This window comes from Bos taurus, chromosome 26 (genome assembly GCF_002263795.3).
Source record: "Bos taurus isolate L1 Dominette 01449 registration number 42190680 breed Hereford chromosome 26, ARS-UCD2.0, whole genome shotgun sequence".
Classification (NCBI taxonomy): Eukaryota; Metazoa; Chordata; class Mammalia; order Artiodactyla; family Bovidae; genus Bos; species Bos taurus.
In genome coordinates, this window is record NC_037353.1 from 20,948,397 (window position 1) to 20,973,269 (window position 24,873).

The window sequence follows — 24,873 nt, forward strand, 5'->3', positions numbered from 1 at the left end:
TTTCAGAACAGAAGAGAAGCCTGAGTGAGAAAGAAATCAAGTATTATGAGATGAAATTACAAAACAAACAGGAGTGAAGGTCTCCTGGGCCTGATGGGCCGTGGTAAGGAGTTTGAACTTCATTTTAAGTCAGTGTACTGATACATAATAAAATGTCCTCGATTAAAGAGACTGAAATTAAAAGGATCTAAAGAGATAATGCATGTGGAACCTCTATGTTAACAATAATGGCAATATCCACCTGTAGAATACTAAAACAGAAGAGTTTAATTTTTTTCCTAGATAATCCTCAATAAACCAAAATCAATTCCTGTAAATTTTGACTAACCACATTGATCAAAACTACTTAGGCATGTCATCCTTTGATCCCATGTCTGAACCTAAACCCACTCTGTCAGGACACACTTAAGTGTCCATCACTGTTATAATGAACTACATCACTAACAGTTTCCATGGCTGGCCACAAATCAAAGCCATTCCCCGTGGCTTCCCTCTGGAGCAATTTAGTAGTAGAATATACAAGGCACTGGTTTAGCCTTTTATATCAGAGAAGGAAGAAATAGCACTTGGAGACACTAATAACTATTTGTCAAAATGGTGCCAGAATGCACTGGAACAGAAAGGAGAGGACTCCTGTTGGGTGGAGGAGGGAAGGGTGGGGGAAATCTGGCTCTCTTGGGGAGGAGTCCAGGGTGATTTTTGAGGAAGGGTATCTGTCTAGTGGACTTGCACTGACGCAAGACCAGCTCCTAGATGAAGATAATGGAGGTCATTTAGTTCCATTTAGGAACAGACCACAGTTGGCAAAAGTAAAGCCGATGCCTATTTTGTTCTTTCTAGAAAGACTCTGTAAGGAAGTTCTGAATTCAAACAAAGGACCGTATGGTGTTTATCCTAAGAGTTACTCTTATATATTGATATAGTGTTTCCTAGGGGACTCTTTCTCTTCCTATCTGCTTGCAGAAGCTTGAAATTGGTTTAGTGAGGAAGAGGAAATCCTTTCATAATTAGAAGTAAAAATCAAACTAGCAAAAAAATCTATCTTAAAATGCTAATGTCCAGATAATACTTTGGAAAATAATCATTCTCTTGTGTATCCATCAAAATATATTTAAGTGAGGACATCACTCACGGTGCAATAGGTAAGAACCTGCCTGCCAATGCAGGTTCGATCCCTGGTCTGGGAAGATTCCACATGCTTTGGAACAACTACCAAGCCCGTGCACCATAACTACTAAGTTGGTGCTCCAGAGCCCAGGAGCCACAGCGACTGAAGCCCATGTGCCTAGAGCCCATGCTCTGCAATAAGAGAAGCCACGACAATGAGAAGCCCACACACCATAACACAGAGTGGCCCCAGCTTGCTACAACTAGATAGAGGAGGTCTGAGCAAAGTGACAAAGACCCAGTGCAGCCAAAAATAATTCTTTTAATTAAACACACACACACACACACATACGTATATATGTATGTATTTAAGTGACACTATCAGATCTCTTCTTATTTTCATAGGAGATAAGAAAGAAAGAAGATAGTTGAGAATCTGGAAGGAGGTAGGGGAAGGAAAGAAAGGGGAAGCTGAAATACTAAACACAAGTTTATAGTAAATGTTCATTGGGACCTGACCTTATGTTAAGAACTTCCCATATATCATTTTTTTCTTTTATTAATCAGAAAAAATGTTATACTGAGAAATAGAACCTGGTTCCCATTTGAATAGAATTAATAATTCTTTAAAAATAATTCACAAACCATCTTTATTTTCTTTCCCAATTTGTCTACCTTAATGAAGAAAGATAATCAAGGTCATCATTTTCTTCTCCAAATAATATTGGTGGTTTATTCTTAGCACATATCATGTCAACAACCAGACAAGTAATTGTTATCTTTAGCTTATAAATGAGGAACTGAGGCTCTCTGGGGCTAAACAGCTGGCCTCGTGCTTTCCACACTTCATATAATTCACTCTCAGAAAACCATCACAATAATTCTTGACTAAATGGATATCACCTTCCTAAATTTTTAAAATATTTTTATTTTTTTTTAATTTAATTTTTTTGGCCCTGCTGCCCAGCATACAGGATCCTAGTTCTCCAACTAGGGATCGAACCCATGCCTCCTACCATGGCACCAAGTCTTAAGTACTAGACCACCAGGGAAGTCCTAAAATATGTTTACTTAAATTTACTCACCTTGTTTTTTAAGGAAAGACTTGTACCACTCCCATAAATGCAAAACCAGTATATAGATTGCAATTAATAGGCAATAATCTTCAAAACAAATACATTGAAAACAAAATGGTTATTAAATTCTAATTCTGAGCTTGAGGGCTACTCTCCTCTTGTTAAAACATGAAAACAGCCAATGTTAGAAAGCAAACCACCTTACCTGCCTCCTGATAAACCTGTATGCAAGTCAAGAAGCAACTGTTAGACCCAGACATGGGACAACAGATTGGTTCCAAATTGGGAAGGGAGTACGTCAAGGCTGTATATTGTCACCCTGCTTATTTAATTTATATGCAGGGTACATCATGTGAAATGCCAGGCTGGAAGAATCCAAAGCTAAAAATCAAGATTGCTAGGAGAAATATCAACAACCTCAGATATGTGGATGGTACCACTCTAATGATAGAAAGCTAAGAGGAACTAAAGAGCCTCTTGATGAGGGCAAAAGAGGAGAGTGAAAAAACTGGCTGAAAAGTCAACATTCAAAAAACTAAAATCATAGCATCCAGTCCCATCACTTCATGGCAAACAGATGGGGAAAAAGTGGAAACAGTGACAGATTTTATTTTCTCTGGCTCCAAAATCACTGTGGACGGTGACTACAGCCATGACTCTTGCTCCTGGGAAGAAAAGCTACCACAAACCTAGACAGCATATTAAAAAGCAGAGACATCACTTTGCCAACAAAAGTCCCTATAGTCAAAGCAGTAGTTTTTCCAGTTATGTACGAATGTGACAGCTGGACAAAAAGAAGGCTGAGTTCTGAAGAACTGATGTTTTCATATTGTGGTGTTGGAGAAGACTCTTGAGACTTCTTTGAACGGTAAGGAGATCAAACCAGTCAATCCTAAAGAAAAGCAACCCTGAATATTCATTGGAAGGACTGATGCTGAAGCTCCAATACTTTGGCCACCTGATGGGAAGAGCCGATTCACTGGAAAAGACCCTGATGCTGGGAAAGACTGAAGGCAGGAGGAGAAGGGGCAACAGAGGATGAGATGGTTGGATGGCATCACCAACTCACTGGACATGAGTTTGAGCAAACTCTGGGAGATGGTGAAGGACAGGGAAACCTGGTGCTGTAGTCCATGGGGTCAGAGAGTCTGATACAACTTAGCTAATGAACAACAAGAAAGTTAGAACCCAATAGAGACTTTCTCCTTGATATATTCAGAAAGATCTAAATAAATCGTTAAGAGAATAACTTTTTCACTAAGTTACTTATTGCTTGGTTGGAGCATCAAGCAAAATTGGTCCTGCATCACTTGAATCATCCTAAAGAATATCTAGAGTGATCCTTTATCCATATTTGTGATTCTTTACCCATATTTTGGGGAATACCTGACTTACCAAGATAACAGAGCTTGTAAAGGACAAAGTTAGGTTTCAAACCACCATCTGCCAGTTTCAAAGTCTTTCCACTGTGCCATGTGGGCTCACCACTCAGACAATTTCAGAACTTTGCTTTGAACCAGCCATGTTTTTCTTCTCCTGGCAAAACTTTATCTTCCTGTGTCCACGAGGCTTAGTGATGTCATGACCTTCAAAGTCCTTCCTGAAAATATGCTGGGAACTATACATCACACTCCAGAGGAAGACGGACTCTTGTATGGCCTGGTGGAACTGTGCTCTTTTGATGTGACACTGTGCTTCTTTAACACAGTCTAGGAATGTTTTACCTGCTTAAGAGCTAACGCTGTGCTGTGCTCAGTTGTGTCCAACTCTTTTCGACCCTCTGAACTGTAGTCCCCCAGGCTCCTCTGTCCATGGGATTTTTCAGGCAAGAATGCTGGAGTGGGTTGCCATTTCCTTCTCCAGGGGATCTTTCCAACCCAGGGATTGAACCCACGTTTCCTTCAGCTCCTGCAATGACAGGCAGATTCTTTACTGAGACACCCAGGAAGCCCAATCGCTTCACAGACTATTATAAAAAAGTGTCTGCTCTCCCTCTCCTCACATAAGCTAAGTTCACTGAAGGCAGAGACTAGTGGATTTATCTTTGTATCCTATTGCCTAGCAAAGTGCCTGGCACATAGGTGTATCTAATAAATGTTTGTTGAATGACTGAATTCACTTGACTTAAGAGACACAGTAAAATTAAAATGATGCTTGACTTTAATAAAATTATAATGTTCTTTTGTTGTTTTTGTCTATAACCATCCATTCTCTTTTATTTGGTAACAGTGTTTTTTAAAACAAACAAACAAAAAAACCGGGAACCAACTCTTCTACACTAGTTTCCCATCCTCACTGTGCACCTTCTGTGAGTGGTCATATAATCCCAGACTGACCAGACTCATCATGCTGGTTTTAGGGACAGACATGTCACCCGATTTGTGCTCTTGAGAGCCAGGCGCAAGAATCAATAGTTTGTTGCTAGACTGACAAAATACAAACTTGAAGCCACTATTGATCATCTAGTCCCACATGGGGAGAATTTGTGTGAGTAGAAAGTCACCACCAAAAGTAATGAAATCAAGAAGTGGAGAAAGATTCCAACCTAATAACTGGGGCACCTGGTTCCAACTGTGTCTGAAAAACCCTTTTTATAAATTTTTAGTTATCTGAACCACTAACAATCCTATCTTTAAACTACTGGTTCAGAAGTGCCAGTCTGAGATAAAATGTTTACTGTTCCCAAGAGTACTGCCTGGAAAATTCCATGGACGGAGGAGCCTGGTGGGCTGCAGCCCATGGGATTGCGAAGAGTTGGACTCGACTTCACTTTCACTTTTCACTTTTATGCATTGGAGAAGGAAATGGCAACCCACTCCAGTGTTCTTACCTGGAAAATCCCGGGGATGGGGGAGCCTGGTGGGCTGCCGTCTATGGGGTCGGACACGACTGAAATGACTTAGCAGCAGCAGCAGCAGCAAAATGAGAGAAATTTCATTGATAATACATTTTTTTTTTTTTAATATTGGTTCCTGCACCAGGTGAAGCCACATACCATGTGCAGCAGGGCCCTTGATGGGGTGAGGGCAAAAGTGCAGGGAAGTTATGGGAAATGAAGAGAATGAAGGTAGAAGAAGGAAAGATTCATGAGGGGAAGGGGCGTGGGGACGAACAGTAAGCACAGAAGGGAGGAATAAGAGAAAGTGAGAGAAAAAAACCTTTATACATAGTGAAATTTAACTTCTGGGAGGAGGGAGAGAATGGATGCTTGCGTAGGCATTTGTCCAGAGGGAATGTTTACTCATGGTTTAATAGCCAGAATGAAGTTAGTGTCGAAGTGAAGTAATAAGCTAGGCAGGAGGCAGGCATGAGGGAGTGTTGATGGGAGTGTGTGTATTAGACAAATCATGGTAGCACATAAGTGAAGATGATGCTCCAGACCCGTGAACTTTGACTTTTCTCATCCTGATGGCACATTTGAACCAAGCCAGTCTATCCCACTTTCTCAATCTTGTTTTTGAGATGACTGGTCTTATTAGGGGTATTTTCTCTGGCCATGGAAAAAGTGACTCTTACTAGCTCACTTATGACTAGATTCAACGTGGTTTGGATGCTATGCTGAGTTGTAGACCTATGCAAGGTTAAGCTTCTAGCATGTTAGATCACACACACACACATACCTTAGACCCAGGAGATGCAGCTGCACACACACACACACACACACACACACACACCCCTTAGACCCAGGAGATGAAGCTGTGCACACACACACACACCCCTTAGACCCAGGAGATGCAGTTGCTAGAACCACCCAGGCTCTGGTTGGCTGCAGGGTCCTTGACCTTACTGTTCTTTCTGCCTATACTTTTTATTCCTATTCTCTGTAAGCTTTTCCTTTTTCTTATCCTTTATATCTCAGCCCAAAAGTCAACTTTTCAGAGAAGTCTTCCCAAACCATCCTATTTCAAATAGATCCTTCTAGCATTTTCTCTCTCAGCACCAGTTCTCAGCTCCTAATTCTTTTTATGTATTTGTTTGTGAACTTACTTTGTTCTTTGTCTCTCTTTCAAATCTTTAAACTCCAAATAGGTAGAAACCATGTCTTTCTGGTTTACACTGTTTCTCTGATCTTAACACAGATAACAGTGTTCAATTCATAAATGGGATTCAACTATCTGTGAGATGAATGAATTAATAAATGAGCTGCTCTCAAATCTTGTCTTTGGTCTTTCACAGATTAAAAACTTGAGATCGTTCTCAGTTCAGTTCACTAAGTCGTGCCCGACTCTTTGTGACCCCATGGCATTGCTCTACTGGGGTTATATCTTGTTAGAATAAAATTTCAAACTGTAAGAAATTACTTTTGGCTATTTAAGATGGCTCCTGCTCTCACTTTTTCTCCAAAAATGTCCTGAAGGTGCACAGAAGAACTTGGGATGTTACACACTGGTTCTTTGGGACGGGCAGGAGAGCCTCCATTTAAAGCATTTAAGGAACCATTCTGTCTACAGAGTCTTTGGACGTGCTTTACATTTTTCTTGCTTTCGTATTTGTGCCAGTGGTGCATCTCCATAACCCAGTAACAAGCAATTTGGTGCAAATGATGGGGACTATTTGAAGCCAGAAACTACAGTTATCCAAAGGATAAATTCCCTGCTGTCAGAGACATGTATTCTTTAGAGAGAGAGAAAATGGGTGAAGTTGCCTATACTAGCCCTCTTATTTAAAAAGAGCTGTATGTTTTTGTTTTTTCCTGTGCTAGTTTCCACATACATTCATATGAGGTGGAGGTACTGGCAGCCCTACCATTCAGTAGGGTGAACACAATTGATTATTGTTGTTTTATTGGTTTATATCCTAATTTACAAAGCACTTCAAGACAGTTTATATATTACTAATAACTTTCTATTGTGTTTAGTCGCATCTGACTCTTTGTGACCCCATGGACTACAAACCACCAGGGTCCTCTGTCCATGGTATTTTTCAGGCAAGAATACTGGAGTGGGTTACCGTTTTCTCCTCCATAGGAACTTCCCAACCCAGGGATTGAACCCGTGTCTCCTGCACCTCCTGCACTGGCAGGCAGATTCTTTACCACTGGACCACTGGGGATTAGCACAAACATAGAGGCTTCAAATAGCATGAATGCATTATCCCCAGCTTCTATTGGTCAGGGGTCTGGACGTGGTTGAACTGGATTCTCTGCTCCCATCTCTCAAGACTATACCCAAGTATGGGCCTGAGCTCATTCAGATTGTTGGCATGACCCATTTCCTCGTGGTATATGACTGTGTCCCCATTTTCTTGCTAGCTATTAGCCTATACCACTCTCAATCCCTACGGGCTGCCTCTTTTCATGTGCAATTCACAACCCAGCTGTCTGTTTTCTTCCTCCCAGGCCTGGGAGAGAAACTCCCGGATAGTAAAAGGCTGGTCTGAAAAGGTCAGGTCCACCCAAGATAATCTCCCCTTTGATTAACTCAGAACTGGCTGGTTTTGAATCCTGATTACATTTGCAAATTCCTCTTGCCATATCTGTCCTAAATCCTCTTGCCATACCTGTCCTAAGTTACTTCAGTCATATCCAACTCTTTGCGATCCCATGGACTGTAGCACACCAGGCTCCTCTGTCCATGGGATTCTCCAGGCACGAATACTAGAGTAGGTTGCCATTTCCTTCTCCAGAGGATCATCCTGATTCAGGAATCGAACCTGGGCCATATAGTGGAACATAAGTCATGAAGTGATATCTTGGTCACAAGGCCCATCCCACCTGTAAGGGGAGGGTTTTGACAAGGGCTGAGATCATGGGGACTCATTTTAGAATTCTGCCTATCATGGTTTACAATAATAATTTTTAAAACCGATGTTCAATGGCTTCCCTGGTGGTCCAGTGGTTAAGAATCTGCCTTGCAGTGCAGGAGACACCAGTTCAATCCCTCGTCTGGGAAGATCCCACATGCCACAAGCCAACTAAGCGCATGCTACAACCACGGAGCCTGCACTCTGGAGCCTTGAGCTGCAACTACTGAGTCCATGTGCAGCAACTCTTGAAGCCCACATGCCCTAGAGCCTGTGCTCAGCAACAGGAGAAGCCACTGCAATGAGTAGCCCCTGCTCTCTGCAACAGGAGAAAGCCCATTCACTCAACAAATATGCTTGCTGTATTTATATATACCGGGCAGGCTAAAAGGAAAGACGAGGGAGTCACAGCTTACCAGAGCAGGATCTTCTTGGGGCACCAGTACCGGCTCCAACAGTCATTAGGTATCATCCTGCCCTAAAATTGGAAATTCTCCTCCTAGTCACATGAGGAGGATCACTGTGTCAAGAGTCTTCAATTTGGAAGGAAAAGTGCTAGGAGGAATAAGGAACACTAAAGACTTCCAGCACATGAGATTTTTAAACAAGAAAGAAAGAACAGACTTGACTCAGCCCCTTAGGACCTGCCTCACTTCCAAACTCGCCTTTGCACCTCTAAGTCCTTGATACCCCTGTAAGCCTCACTGGATGACAATCAACCAAGCTGATGAGTTACAATCCTCCAAGGAGAGTCCAGGGCAGAAGCTGCCTTCTCCTCCCTACTGATCTATGAGAGTATCACCTTTAACTTCAGGTGAGGTTGATATTATCTCCATTTTTTTTTTCCAGGTGAGTAACCATAATCAGAGACGATAAGTTACTCATTCAAGGTCATGCAGCAAATAAGGAGCAGAGCTAGGATTAAACCCAGGTCTGTCAGAGTCCAAAATCCATGCCCTTAATTACAGTATTCTTTCCTTGGGAAACATTATCTATCTAGGCTGGCATTTTGTGAGGAAGATTTAAAATAAGATCCTAGATATCAAATAGAAAGGATACTCTCCAGAAGTGCTGGACTCAAAGATGGAGGATGTTTCTTCATGTCCTCTGAATTCTGCCTCTCTCCCCCATTAGCTCTGATTTCACATCCTTCTTCCACATGAGAGAAAATTTTATACAGTCATGGCCAGACCCTGTATTTTCCATATAATATTCTGTCTGTATTATCACCTCCAGCTTGAGTGAATTTTACTCAGCATAGCCTTTAAGGTTTGGTTGAAAACATGCCATCTTCTTTAGTGCTTAAAATCCTCAGGATGGCAGGCCAGGAGGGCCTGAATGAGAAGGGTGCAAGTCTTGAAGAGGTCAGGGAAGCCGTGGGGGCTGACAGGAAGCCTCTGGCTCAGTCAGGAGTGGCCCAGTGGTCCCCACCCCCGCTACCCCACCCGGTCACCTTCTCACCTGGCTCTCAGCAGCCTCTGCGGTGACTCAGCCTTGCCGCTGCTCCAGCCAGCTTGTTAGGCTATAGCCAGGGTGAAGGCTCTAGATCTGATTCTACCTCTCCCCTCAGTGGAACCCTTCAGCGGCTGCTTGTTCTAAGTCTGAACTCTGTAAATGTGGTTCAGAGGTCCTGCACATTCTGGTCTCTCTCTACTCCACTGACCTTCTGGGCACCTCACTTGCTCCCCGGTGCTGAATCTCTCACAGTTCCCTGAAGGGCCCCCTCTGGCCCCCTCTCTCGTGCCTCCAGACCTTGGTAATTGCAGTCCCCTCAGCCTAACTCTGGCTCCCTATCTTTCGCTACCCCCTCCCCCTGCCCCCATCAATGCCTCTTTATCTGACCTTGTTACATCTCACCCTAGACTTTACCAATTCCAATATGACTTTCCTGATCTTCCCAAGATTATGCCAGGGCCCTTCCCACAGGTTCCCTGTCCCCCACGTCAGAGTTCACTTAATCATAGCAATTATCACAAGGCAGTGTAATGACCTATTTGTCTTCCCAACTAGGTCACAACAGCCCTGAGATCATGCGCTGTATCTTATTTCTCTTTGTATTCTCAGCATTTATTAAGAGCAAGGACTCAATAAATGTCCCCTGCATGAATGAATGAATAAATAAAAGTATACTGTTCAGCCAGGGAAAGCACTGTGACCGTGCTCTGCAAACATCAGCTTTGCTAAATGACTGTGTATAAAGGAAGCTGAAATCAAAGTAAGCGATGTTCAGACAGTCTGGAAAACTCAAGTGCATACGGCAACCTCAGGCACAGTCTTACTGAATTGAAAAGAGCCCTCTCAAGTAGTTCCCTCTTTATAACCATAAGAAGGGAACCAAGGGATATGGGATTAAAATTGGGAAGAAAGAAAATATCACCTGAGGAGAGAATTTCCGTTTTAAATGGGAAAAGATACATTTTTTTCTGTCTCCCATTTGACCACAGATTGAGAGATTGCTCAGGTAACAAAAATAAATCATGTGTTCATCCTAATCTTGAATGATCTCCTGCAGAGGGTGGATTGTCACAGAGAGAGCACCTCCTGTTTTCTGGTGGACATGAGAATACTTGCTGAGAACAGCTAAACTGCTCAATGTTGGGAAAGGTCTGGGCTTGGGAGAGGCTGAGGAACCATTGGTGGAGGATGACAAGGTGGGGAGAGGTGGAGCAAGTGTGGAGGGTAATGGAGCCTGCCCTGTTTCATTGGGGCTGAGCCCTGAAATGGGTGATGATGGGTAAACTCCCCCTCTAAGCCCTGGGGAAAGGGAAATTAGGAAACCCGAACATGCCCAGTGAGGGGTTATGAACTTTTATGATGAAAGATTGCACATTCCTTTAAAACCTTCAGTGACGTCTATTTTGCTTCATAACACTTTTAGTACAAAAGTTCTGTACTAAATTCTGGGGAACTCAGAGGGTGGGGAGTACTGTGTATTCCTGAAACAGGGTCAGGACACAGTCATTCCACAGGGGCATCTCTATTACCCAGAAAATGTTCGAAAGATGCATATTGTTTAAAATGCTTGTGTATGAAAATAGGTAGCAGAAGGATTAGGTGCTTGTATGTGAAATCCTTTAGTTAATAAGAAACTATTGGCTCAGGCTTCCCTGATGGTCCAGTGGATACGAATCTACCTGCCAATGCAGAGGACACAGGTTCCATCCTTGGTCTGGGAAGCCCGCGGGCCACAACCACTAAGCCCAGGCGCCTAGAGCCTGTGCTCCATAACTAGAGAAGCCACGGCAATGAGAAGTCTGCGCACTGCAATCAAGAGTAGCCCCCGCTCACCACACCCAGAGAAAACTCCGCACAGCAACGAAGACCCAGCGCATCCAAAAATGAATAAGTAAAAATTATTTTTAAAAAGCAGTAATATTTTTAAAAAATAAATTATTGGCTCTTGTTGAAACGGTCCTCTAGGATTTCAGAATGGGCTACCTGGTCTTGCTATGGGAACAACATCAACGATGGATCATCTCATCCTTTCAGCCATTCATCCAGAAACCTTCATTGGGTACTTACTGTGTTGCAGGCTTTGTGCTAGACTCTAGAGGGAGAGTGATTAACCAGCCAGAACCAGTCTCTGGATACAGTGTGGATTGGCACAGAGCCTTCTGGACATAAACCATATCCCCAGAAATGGAAAATCTTAATGAACATCATTTACATGTATGTATGACTGCATCAGAGGGTTTACCCCTGGAACAGATGGAAACCATTCTGAATTGTTCTGAATATGTTTATATTTAAATATGTCTCAGATAATAAAATAGAAAGAATGCTTCTTCTGGTGGGAGAGCAGGAACAAAAACTTTCCAAAGCATTGCCCCAGGCACTGCGGATGTCAGGCAGGGCCTCTCTGGGGTTGCTTCATCATCGTTTCTTTTTTCCTAGCTGCCCGGGGCTGCACTTTCTTTGGTAAGACTCTGCCTCTATGCCCTGAGTTGGGAATTCTCCTCTTAGGGGCTGCTTGAGGGGTGCTTCTTTTGAGTTGGAAATTAACCTGGAAAAAAAAAAGAAGCTATGAGAGCACAGAAATCAGTTTTCCATTTCCTAGAACTGAAATTGGAGGAAGACCAGTTTGGACCCTGCTTTACCATGGTTCCAGGTCCTGAGGACAAGGAACTGAGGAGAGTATCACAGCAACCAGTGTGGGTGGTGTCATACAGGCTCGGTTCATATTTCCCCCAAAATGGCACATCATAACTGATAATACACAGGGTGTATCTGGATGAACTTAATGTACATTTATTTTATATGTAATAGAAAAAAAATATCTACACTCAAGGCATGATTTTTGCCAATACTGCTGTTCAAAACAAGAGTTAAGATTCATGGTGCCACAGTCATCACCTGTAAGCGGACTGCATGAGTCACAGGTACTGTGCTCAGGCAAGCCAAAGAATGCCTCAGACCTTCAGCGCTAAACCTTCCAAACCTAATTGTTTGGAAATAGAGACGATACAGATTGTTAGTATGGATTCTTAAATTCTCAGTGTCCTCACGCACTAATGCACTGTTCCCAGCAGTACGCTGAAACCTTCCTTCTGGCCGTGCACACAGAGGTGACAATGCTTCTGACTGACAAGTGTGGGATCTGTGGGCTGTGCAGAAGCCCTAGAGCTCCTGCCCAGGAAGGGAAAGGCGAGGGTGGGGCGCCGTGTTCTAACCACACTCCCTGGAGGCATCCTTGGCTCTCAGGCCCTGGGAATAGGCTGAGCTGCTAAAGCCAGCAGGGAGTTGGAAAACATGTGACAGACAGACCTCTTCATGAGGTTACTTCTTGCCCCTTTGGGAAAAAACCCACAGCCAGCTAGTTCTCCCAAAGCCGGAGAAATCAGAGCCAATTGTACTGTATCAGTACTATTTCTTATATATAGTGTCAATATAAGGATCAAGGAAAGGAAAGTCGGGGGGGAGAGAGAGAGACAACAAAATGAGGCGAGGACAGAGGAAATGAAAAGCGTGGGACATCTGGACGGCAGTGAGGGAAGCCACAGGGAAAACACTGGACTCTTGGAGACACTTTAAAGAGTTTTAATTGTAGCACAAAAACCCTCTAGTAAATGATCTTTTTTTCTTTTCTTTCAACCAAGTAGATCTCTGCTTTAGAACGGGAAAGGGACTCAACTGGGATCAGTAAGTGGATTCTTAGTTGTGACTGTACCTGAGAAACGTATCCAAAAGATAAACTTTTCCCCCTCTGAGTTATACGTGATACAATGATGGGTTATATCAATTCATTTAAAGCCTATATGAGAAAGGAGGTAAGATCTTTTGAAGCCTAATTTGTTACTCAAGAGGATTTGTCCTTGTTTGAATTTGCAATTGAATAGACTTACACATAGTGCAAGACTTCTGTAAGCAGCTGCCTAAGTCATTTGATTTTAGGGTAGATGAGGAGCAGGGGGATAACAAGGAAAAAGGGAGAGGGTGCACCGACTGGGAAATCGGGAGCAGGTTATCAGACTGCCAGGGAAGAGCTACTCTCTGCTTTGCGCATCTGCAAGTAGAAGTCATTTATATCCTGCAGAAGAAGGGAGTGGAGGGACTAGGACAGGGGAAAACGGGAGTTGTCTAGAAATTTCAAAGGAATTTCAAAGTCTTTAAAGAGCTCTTTACTGTGATTCCTATGTTAAAAAAGAGGTTACACATATATACGGAATTTAGAAAGATGGTAACAATAGCCGTGTATACGAGACAGCAAAAGAGACACTGATGTATGGAACAGTCTTTTGGACTCTGTGGGAGAGGGAGAGGGTGGGATGATTTGGGAGAATGGCATTGAAACATGTATAATATCATATATGAAACGAGTTGCCAGTCCAGGTTCTATGCACGATACTGGATGCTTGGGGCTGGTGCACTGGGACGACCCAGAGGGATGGTATGGGGAGGGAGGAGGGAGGAGGGTTCAGGATGAGGAACACGTATATACCTGTGGCAGATTCATGTTGATATATGGCAAAACCAATACAATATTGTAAAGTTAAAAAATTTTTTAAAAGAAAGGAAAAAAAAAAAGTCTCCCCTACTAAAAAAAAAAAAAAGAGGTTACGAACACAGGTGCTGAGCTCAGCACAAGGCCATGTAACAGGCTGGCTGAGAAAGCTGCCCTGAAAGCCCCGCAGAGGCTGGACTCCTGGCTCCCACTTACTCACCATGGGGTACTGGACAAGTTACTCCTGTTCTTTGAGCTTCAGCTTCCTCAGCCACAAATGGGTTTATATACAGGGTTGTTATGAAGGTTAAATGAGATGATTCTGGAAAGGTAATGTCTGACACACAGTAGCTATTCAAAGAATAGTACCTATAACTATTTGAAAAGGCAAGATATTTGACTGCATTGAGTTAACAGGGAAAGGGAAGAAAGGTCTGCTAAGTTCTCAGGATGTATAGAGAAGGAATAGGACAGAGTGAGGGGGCCCAAGGGATAACCCGACATGAGGGAAAGGTCCATAGATGCTCATTAACCAGGACGGCCTCGTTACTCTTCCTTTGTTTGAGAAACCTGAGGATTAGTCTCCATGATCTTTGAGTTTCTTTGGCTCTGAGATCCCAATCCAAAATGACCAAAGATAAAAAGGCCCAGGCTATAGATCAAAAAAGTTTTTCACTTCTCATCCTGTCTATAAAAGAAAGCCTTTTGCAGAGTTGAATATTGAAAAGCACCAAGGTGAGTGGAAAGCAACGCTATCTGGGCACATGGGCACCAGAAGGGGGCAGAGTGCCATCTGGTGGTGGTCCTTACTGATGACGGAGAAGACGGTAAGCCTGTGTATCGGGACAAGGTCTCTGGGGTTTGTTGAGCACTTTCTACATGTAAGTCGCTGTACCAAATGTTTTATGTGCACTTTCTCATTTTAACCTCTTGTGAAAGAGGCATTATTATCACCAGTTAACAGAGGAAGAAACTGAGGATGAGAGCAATCAGGTAATTTGTCCAAGGTCTGCAGACAAGTGAGCTGGATTTAGAATCTGGCAGTGCTTTAATCACAATGCTACGTTAAAGAGAAGGAAAAGGAAAAACCAAAAGAAATGGGGAAGGATGTAACACAAGAATGATAGGAGAAAAATTAGCATATGGGAGCACTAATTTTGCTTTTCTTAGGTGGTGAAAGAGGGAAGCTTGGCAGAGGTTAGAACTACACAATTGACTATTTGTAACTCTGCTTACGCGAGCTTTACAGTGCTCTGTAGAGGTCAGCCTAACTTACCAGCTTGGGTTCCGCAGGACCCACGGTCACACTCACGGTCTCTGGGTCGAACCCAGGTGCTGTGGCAGTGACCGTGTAGGTACCCGGAAGCAGCAGCCGGAAGTAATCGCCATGGGCACCTAAAAGTTACAAGGATATAACTCAGTCCACTGATGAGAAATCTGCCCCAGATGAGGCTTTGATATGAGAAACAATCTGAGGGGTTTAGCTGACCACAAGCTTAACTTTTTTAAACAGCATGATGAAACTGGTAAAGATCTAAAACAATCATAGGCTGTCATAACATTTTAAGATCATGGGCCTCAGCTCCCAGGAAGTAGAATTTTCACTGTGCTCTGCAGTGAGAGTACTATGTTTAATTTTAGATCCTGCATGCATTTGAAAACAAACTCATGTCCACTGAAGGGTCACTAGGAGAAAGGTTGAAAGATTTATGAATGTTTTTCCTGGTAAAGAGATGACATGAGACCTTTGTTTCAATGTCTGAAAAGTCATTGTGAAGAAACGATGTCTACATTAAAGAAATAAGAATGAGGACAGAAGTAAAAATTGGACAAAATATAAGTTACCAAAAAAGGAATGAACTGCCTTTTGAAATTGTGAGCAGGCTGAATGGAATGAGGGGCTCTAGAAAAGCTACACAGTTGTGCAGTGCGCAACCTGTACCAGTGGACATGATTCAAACAACCCAATCTCAGTGGTGTTGTATAAGTGTAATTTTTTTTTAATTGGAGAATAATTGCTTTACAATGTTTTGGTTGTCTCTGCCATACATCAACACAAATCAATAATAATTATAAATATATATATATATCCCTTCCCACCTGAGCCTTCCTCTCTTGTATGTAATTTTGTATTGAGTGGGAGGGCTGGACTAAATGACCTAAATATCTGATTTTGAGAATCTTATTTCTAATATTTCTTCCATCACCATCAAAAGGGGAAAATAAAACTGAAAAGAAAGCCTGTTTCTCAAGACAGGGATGTAGTATTTTAGCTAATGACTTTATATCTCTTTAGAATAAATTATGTCTGTGCTTTTAAAATTCTTTTTATTGTAATAGCAATGAAGAACTGACATAATAAATGCAATTAAGAATGAGAGATAAATAATGAAGAAGTCTCTGCCACCTATAACGTCTATAATTTACTTTAAAATTCCTTAGTAAAAGCAGTGTGTTATAATGCATACACTGGATACTTTGTTATATCCTAGGGACTGTCATTTTCTTTAATTAGAGGCTCCAACTAGGAGTGGTTAGCTACCACTGTACCAGAAAGGCCTAATTCCAGATGCAGCTATTACAATGGCTTCAGCTATCTTTATCTTTTAGCAACACTAGATGCTTTGCTAAGTAGCATAATGAACATTAGCAATGAGCTCTTCCAGTAGTGAAATGAGTAATTTATCAATTTAGCATCCTGTGTGTTAGAAGTGGGTTCTTATTGCTGAAATTCGTGGAGTTCAACATATGTTGATTGACTAGAATGAGACATTTCCCACCCTTGCGTGAATAGGATATAAGAATCTAACAAGCCCTGAAGCTCTTGGGGGTGTCAGAGTGTGGTTCCCTAAACAGTCCTGGGTCCAGTCACTGGACTGGAAGGATCTGGTATCTGATGCTTGACTATGAGTCTACAGAATTCTGCTTTTAGAATGTTGTTGCCTTTGCCTTGAATGAACTGTTCATGGAAGAGGTGTCAGGAGCACCTTAAAGAATGTAAGTTATCTCCTTAAAATTTAGATTTCATCCAGTTTAAACAGATTGAGCTGTAAGGTGCCTGCTTGGTACAGTTACATGGTGAAATGTGGCTGAGCCATGCTGGTATCAAGATTGGGGGAGGCAGGCAAATCTCACCTGCCCCTAGCCACTGGAAGCTACTGCTCTACATGAAAAACCAACCAAACACCACCAAACCCCTAAGAGTTGGGCCTGATCAAACTGGGCTGGGGCAGTTTGCAATACCATTGTGCTGTGAGATAGTCTGTACCATTCTAGGTTTCAAGTTGGTTCCACAAGACCTGCTCCCACCATCAATCTTGCCCTCAGGGAGCCTACTATGGAATACGTCTTACCAACGTTTTCCTAAACAGAGCTGTAGCGAAATGCCTGGCTTGGGGTCAAGACTAAACACCAGTTTTACAGTCCTTTTCTTTTCTATCCCATTTCACATCAGTATGAGAGCTATTAATAACCTCAATCCCAGAAAACACTCCTAACAAAGTATGAGGCAGTGACTCCTGAATGCTGAGAGAGATGTTCACATTTGCATCTTCCTGGCCCTGTCTCTTAATTCCTGTCCTCAATCCTGTTATCCTTCCTTCCTCCAATCCCTCTACCTCCCATGTCCTTGACATCCCTGCTGGTCTCACTGGCTTACAAACTGGCTTCCTGACTATGCTGAAGACAGTGAAGCAGTAAAGGCTCCCTTCTCACCTCACAAAGCAGTGGCCACCTACCCGAAGTGACATCATGATTAATCCCACCGACAGAAATGACAGCATCCGCAAGATTATTATAATTCTCATCCCTCACCATTCCCTTGATGCCCTGGTGGACCTGTAGGAAAGTTTATAGTGTACAGTGATGCTCACAGAACATTTGTGCCATGTTTGAGAGTCCTCGAAGCCCTTCCCCATGTGCTACTGCACTTGATATTCACAAAGATTATGGTAACAGATTCTTGATTGGTCTTTCTGTTCTCACCACAATTCCCAGTAATCTCAAAACAGCAGTCAGATTGATCCTGTTAAAATCTAAGTCAAATCGTGTCACTAATCTCCTTTCCCGGAGAAGGCAATGGCACCCCACTCTAGCACTCTTGCCTGGAAAATCCCATGGATGGAGGAGCCTGGTGGGCCACAGTCCATGGGGGCGCTAAGAGTTGGACACGACTGAGCGACTTCACTTTCACTTTTCACTTTCATGCATTGGAGAAGGAAACGGCAACCCACTCCAGTGTTCTTGCCTGGAGAATCCCAGGGACGGGGGAGCCTGGTGGGCTGCCGTCTATGGGGTTGCACAGAGTCGGACACGACTGAAGCGACTTAGCAGCAGCAGCAATCTCCTTTCTACCTCTATGAATGTGACTACTCTTCATACCTCATATAAATAAAATTGCTGTTTTTTTGTGACTTGCTCATTTCACCTAGCATAATGTCCTCTAGGTTCATCCACACTGCAGCACATGGCAGAATTTCCTTCTCCCTTAAGGCTGTGTGTCCACTGTGTGTCTATACCACATTTTGTTTGTCCTTTTATCCACCAGTGGACACTGGGTTGCTCTCACCTTTTGGCTACTGTGAACAATGCTGCTCTGAATACAGGTGTACAAATAACTCTTTGAGATCCTGCTTTTAGTTCTTCTGGATATATACCCTGAATTGGTTTTGCAGGATCATATGGCGGCTCTGTTTTTAATTTTTTTTCAGGAACCACCACATTGTTTTTTCATAGTGGCTACACCATTTTACATTCCCACCAACACTGCACCAGTGTTCTAATTTCTTCACAACACTTGCTATTTTCCATCATTGTTTTTAAATTTGTCTTTTTATAGCAGCCATCTTAATGAGTGTGAGGTGGTATTTCACTGTGGCTTTGATTTACATTTCTCCAGCGATTCTGAGCATTTTAATCTGCTTACTGTTGGCCTTGCATTTGCTACTATGACTTCATCAGGGAGCCCCCTTTCCCCTAGATTTCTGAACCATTTACTCCCTTACCTCCTGTAAGTCTGTTTAAATGTTACTTTCTCTGTAAGGCCTTCTTCATAGCATTTTGCATTTAACGTGTTACAAATTATTTTATTTATCGTCTGCCTCTCCTTACTGGAATATGAGCTGCATGCATGCAGAGATATATATTTGCTTACTCTTAATCCTCAGCACAGAGTACAGTCTCTGACAGATAGCTGTGCTCAACAAAGTGGAATGAATTAATTTCACTGGTAGAAAAGCTGAGATCTAGTGTATTGAGTCAGAGCAAAAGTCAGACCTGAGTCATTCAAAATACCTTGCCTACCATCAGAAAACACTTCCCTTTCTGTAAGCAGGACACTTGAAATACGGAATTTACCTGTTCCAAGAATTGGATGAGGGCTTCCCTATTACCCAGCCACTCGCGCTGTAATTCCCCTTGCAGCGGAAACTTGTCACAACTAAGTTCCAGCGTGATCTCAAAGCAATTGGTATGGAGATAATTGAAGTCTTGCATTCCTAGGGGAAAGAGAGCAGGGGCAGAGTTGTATAATCAAGTTCCCACTCAACACTCAATTTCTCCACACTCTTCCCCATCACCTGCTGTTCTACCTCTTCATCTCCATTATTTTTCTCCTCCATAAGCCCTTTCCCCAGTTTTCAAATTCACATGCCTATCTATCTTTCCAGTTTTCTCCCTTCACAAATGCCCACTGTGTGGTCTCCATTCTCTACTTCTTCCATTTCATGACTTAAATTCACTTCTTGTCTCTCTCATCATACCAAGGTCTGCTTATTACTCATGCCTCCATATCAGACAATTACTGCCCTCAAGGGATAGATTCTTCTCTTGGACTGTGATATTCTTCAGATCTGGGAGGTCGGAGATGAGATGGTTATCTTGCTTTCACATCCTTTCTCCTACCTGAGAACACAGCACCAACTTGAAAATAGTTATCCTAGAAAAACAGACTCCACAGAAAGCAGAAGGCAGTTATAGTTTTTCTTCATCAAATGCTTGCCTGTTTCTATCCTGTATATTATTCAATTGAATCAATCACTTTTGAATATATTTCTGATCATTAGAATGGTATTTATATCACAAACTTATTGGGATTAAAAATTATTCATCTAATCAACTTTTTACCTGCTCTCTAAGCTGATGAGTGCAACCACCTCTTATTAAAAGAATAGGGAAAGTTGGAGAACAACTCTAGCCTGTTACATTGATTCTCTCCCTGAATCAGAATTACCTAGAAGGCTGTGACTTCCAGCCAAATACAAACTGCTAGGCCTCAGCCCCAGAGTTTCTGACTCAGTATGTATCCAGTACTTGCTTTTTTTTTTAAACAAGTTCCCAGGTGATGCTGATGATGCTGGTCTAGAAACCTCACTATCATCTTGATATAAACTTCATGATCTTGGAATTACACCCATTTAACCAGTAATGCTGAAGAAGCTGAAGTTGAATGGTTCTATGAAGACCTACAAGACCTTTTAGAACTAACGCCCAAAAAAGATGTCCTTTTCATTATAGGGGACTGGAATGCAAAAGTAGGAATTCAAGAAACACCTGGAGTAACAGGCAAATTTGGCCTTGGAATATGGAATGAAGCAGGGCAAAGGCTAATAGAGTTTTGCCAAGAAAATGCACTGGTCATAGCAAACATCCTCTTCCAACAACACAAGAGAAGACTCTACACATGGACCTCACCAGATGGTCAATACCGAAATCAGATTGATTATGTTCTTTGCAGCCAAAGATGAAGAAGCTCTATACAGTCAACAAAAACAAGACCGGGAGCTGACTATGGCTCAGATCATGAACTCCTTATTACCAAATTCAGACTTAAATTGAAGAAAGTAGGGAAACCCACTAGACCATTCAGGTATGACTTAAATCAAATCCCTTATGATTATACAGTGGAAGTGAGAAATAGATTTAAGGGACTAGATCTGATAGATAGAGTGCCTGATGAACTATGGAATGAAGTTCGTGACATTGCACAGGAGACAGGGATCAAGACCATCCCCATGGAAAAGAAATGCAAAAAAGCAAAATGGCTGTCTGGGGAGGCCTTACACATAGCTGTGAAAAGAAGAGAAGTGAAAAGCAAAGGAGAAAAGGAAAGATATAAGCATCTGAATGCAGAGTTCCAAAGAATAGCAAGGAGAGATAAGAAAGCCTTCCTCAGCGATCAATGCAAAGAAATAGAGGAAAACAACAGAATGGGAAAGACTAGAGATCTCTTCAAAAAAATCAGAGATACCAAGGGAACATTTCATGCAAAGATGGGCTCGATAAAGGACAGAAATGGTATGGACCTAACAGAAGCAGAAGATACTAAGAAGAGGTGACAAGAATACACAGAAGAACTGTACAAAAAAGATCTTCACGACCCAGATAATCACGATGGTGTGATCACTGACCTAGAGCCAGACATCCTGGAATGTGAATTCAAGTGGGCCTTAAAAGCATCACTACAAACAAGGCTAGAGGAGGTGATGGAATTCCAGTTGAGCTATTTCAAATCCTGAAAGATTTGGATGCTGTGAAAGTGCTGCAATCAATATGCCAGCAAATTTGGAAAACTCAGCAGTGGCCACAGGACTGGAAAAGGTCAGTTTTCATTCCAATCCCAAAGAAAGGCAATGCCTAAGAATGCTCAAACTACTGCACAATTGCACTCATCTCACACGCTAGTAAAGTAATGCTCAAAATTCTCCAAGCCAGGCTTCAGCAATATGTGAACCGTGAACTTCCAGATGTTCAAGCTGGTTTTAGAAAAGGCACAGGAACCAGAGATCAAATTGCCAACATCCGCTGGATCATCTAAAAAGCAAGAGATTTCCAGAAAAACATCTATTTCTGCTTTATTGACTATACCAAAGCCTTTGACTGTGTGGATCACAATAAACTATGGAAAATTCTGAAAGAGATGGGAATAGCAGACCACCTGACCTGCCTCTTGAGAAACCTATATGCAGGTCAGGAAGCAACAGTTAGAACTGGACATGGAACAACAGACTGGTTCCAAATAGGAAAAGGAGTACGTCAAGGTTGTATATTGTCACCCTGCTTATTTAAGTTATATGCAGAGTACATCATGAGAAACGCTGGACTGGAAGAAGCACAAGCTGGAATCAAGATTGCAAGGAGAAATATCAATAACCTCAGATATGCAGATGTCACCACCCTTATGGCAGAAAGTGAAGAGGAACTCAAAAGCCTCTTGATGAAAGTGAAAGAGGAGAGTGAAAAAGTTGGCTTAAAGCTCAACATTCAGAAAACAAAGATCATGGCATCTGGTCCCATCACTTCATGGGAAATGGAGAAACAGTGGAAACAGTGTCAGACTGTATTTTTTTGGGCTCTAAAATCACTGCAGATGGTGACTGCAGCCATGAAATTAAAAGACGCTTACTCCTTGGAAAGAAAGTTATGACCAGCCTAGATAGCATATTGAAAAGCAGAGACATTACTTTGCCAATAAAGGTCCGTCTAGTCAAGGCTATGGTTTTTCCTGTGGTCATGTATGGATGTGAGAGTTGGACTGTGAAGAAAGCTGAGCGCTGAAGGATTGATGCTTTTGAACTGTGGTGTTGGAGAAGACTCTTGAGAGTCCCTTGGACTGCAAGGAGATCCAACCAGTCCATTCTGAAGGAGATCAGCCCTGGGATTTCTTTGGAAGGAATGATGCTAAAGCTGAAACTCCAGTACTTTGGCCACCTCATGCGAAGAGTTGACTCATTGGAAAAGACTCTGATGCTGGGAGGGATTGGGGGCAGGAGGAGAAGGGGACAACAGGATGAGATGGCTGGATGGCATCACTGACTGGATGGACGTGAGTCTGAGTGAACTCCGGGAGGTGGTGATGGACAGGGAGGCCTGGCGTGCTGCGATTCATGGGGTCGCAAAGAGTCGGACACGACTGAGGGACTGAACTGAACTGAAGTGAATTAGGGGTAATCACGATGGTGTGATCACTGACCTATAGCCAGACATCCTGGAATGTGAAGTCAAGTGGGCCTTAGAAAGCATCACCTCGAACAAAGCTAGTTGAGGTGATGGAATTCCAGTTGAGCTATTTCAAATCCTGAAAGATGATGCTGTGAAAGTGCTGCACTCAATATGCCAGCAAATTTGGAAAACTCAGCAGTGGCCACAGGACTGGAAAAGGTCAGTTTTCATTCCAATCCCAAAGAAAGGCAATGCCAAAGAATGCTCAAACTACCGCACAACTGCACTCATCTCACATGCTAGTAAAGTAATGCTCAAAATTCTCCAATCCAGGCTTCAGCAATATGTGAACCATGAACTTCCTGATGTTCAAGCTGGTTTTAGAAAAGGCACAGGAACCAGAGATCAAATTGCCAACATCCGCTGGATCATGGAAAAAGCAAGAGAGTTCCAGGAAAACATCTATTTCTGCTTTATTGACTATGCCAAAGCCTTTGACTATGTGGATCACAATAAACTATGGAAAATTCTGAAAGAGATGGGAATACCAGACCACCTGACCTGCCTCTTGAGAAATCTATTTGCAGGTCAGGAAGCAACAGTTAGAACTGGACATGGAACAACAGACTTGTTCCAAATAGGAAAAGGAGTACATCAAGGCTGTATATTGTCACCCTGTTTATTTAACTTATATGCAGAGTACATCATGAGAAACGCTGGACTGGAAGAAGCACAAGCTGGAATCAAGATTGCCAGGAGAAATATCAATAACCTCAGATATGCAGATGACACCACCCTTAAGGCAGAAAGTGAAGAGGAACTAAAAAGCCTCTTGGTGAAAGTGAAAGAGGAGAGTGAAAAAGTTGGCTTAAAGCTCAACATTCAGAAAACAAAGATCATGGCATCTGGTCCCATCACTTCATGGGAAATAGATGGGGAAACAGTGGAAACAGTGTCAGACTTTATTTTTGGGGGCTCCAAAATCACTGCAGATGGTGACTGCAGCCATGAAATTAAAAGACGCTTACTCCTTGGAAGGAATGTTATGACCAACCTAGATAGTATATTGAAAAGCAGAGATATTACTTTGCCAACAAAGGTCTGTCTAGTCAAGGCTATGGTTTTTCCAGTGGTCGTGTATGGATGTGAGAGTTGTACTGTGAAGAAAGCTGAGCACTGAAGAATTGATGCTTTTGAACTGTGGTGTTGGAGAAGACTCTTGAGAGTCCCTTGGACTGCAAGGAGATCCAACCAGTCCATCCTAAAGATCAGTTCTGGGTGTTCACTGGAAGGACTGATGCTGAAGCTGATACTCCAGTACTTTGGCCACCTCATGCGAAGAGTTGACTCATTGGAAAAGACCCTAATGCTGGGAGGGATTGGGGGCAGGAGAAGAAGGGGACGACAGAGGATAAGGTGGCTGGATGGCATCACCGACTCGATAGACGTGAGTTTGAGTGAACTCTGGGAGGTGGTGATGGACAGGGAGGCCTGGCGTGCTGTGATTCATGGGGTCGCAAAGAGCCGGACATGACTGAGCGACTGAACTGAACTGAACTGAATGACTAAATGATTAATGATTTAGTGGAGGCATGGGTTATGCTATCTCAGAAAATGGGAAAGGAAAGGGAGGAACAAGTATTTGAAAAAGTATACTTTATGTTCTAAATTTGGGAGGGGGTACATGCAGGAGACCTGGGTTCGATCCCTGGGTTGGGAAGATCCCTTGGAGAAGGAAACGGCAATCCACTCCAGTACTATTGCCTGGAAAATCCCATGGACAGAGGAGCCTGGTAGGCTACAGTCCATGGGGTCGCAAAGAGTCGGACACTACTGAGCAACTTCATGTTCACGTTCACTTATTGCTTTGGGGCTTCCCAGATGGCGCTAGTGGTTAAGAACCTGCCTGCCAAAGCAGGAGACTTGAGAGACGTGGGTTTAAACCCTGGGTAGGGAAGATCCCCTGGAGAAGGAAATGACAACCCATTCCAATATTCTTGCCTGGAGAATCCCATGGACAGAGGAGCCTGGTGGGCTACAGTTCATGGGGTCGCATAGAGTCGGACATGA

The 24,873-nt window shown here is 42.8% G+C and overlaps 1 protein-coding gene across 3 annotated transcripts in view; it reads right to left on the minus strand.

Annotated features, from left to right (window-relative positions):
* Nucleotides 1–11,650: 11,650 nt before the first annotated feature.
* Nucleotides 11,651–24,873, minus strand: part of CPN1 (carboxypeptidase N subunit 1) — a 33,457-nt gene continuing 20,234 nt past the window's right edge. Inside the window, 4 exon segments of one of the 3 annotated variants that reach the window (NM_001076080.2) lie at nucleotides 11,651–11,928; nucleotides 15,143–15,261; nucleotides 17,604–17,703; nucleotides 19,222–19,361. In NM_001076080.2, coding sequence (NP_001069548.1) covers nucleotides 11,770–11,928; nucleotides 15,143–15,261; nucleotides 17,604–17,703; nucleotides 19,222–19,361 — 518 coding nt within the window. In that variant the 3' untranslated portion in view covers nucleotides 11,651–11,769. 3 annotated transcript variants of the gene reach the window in all.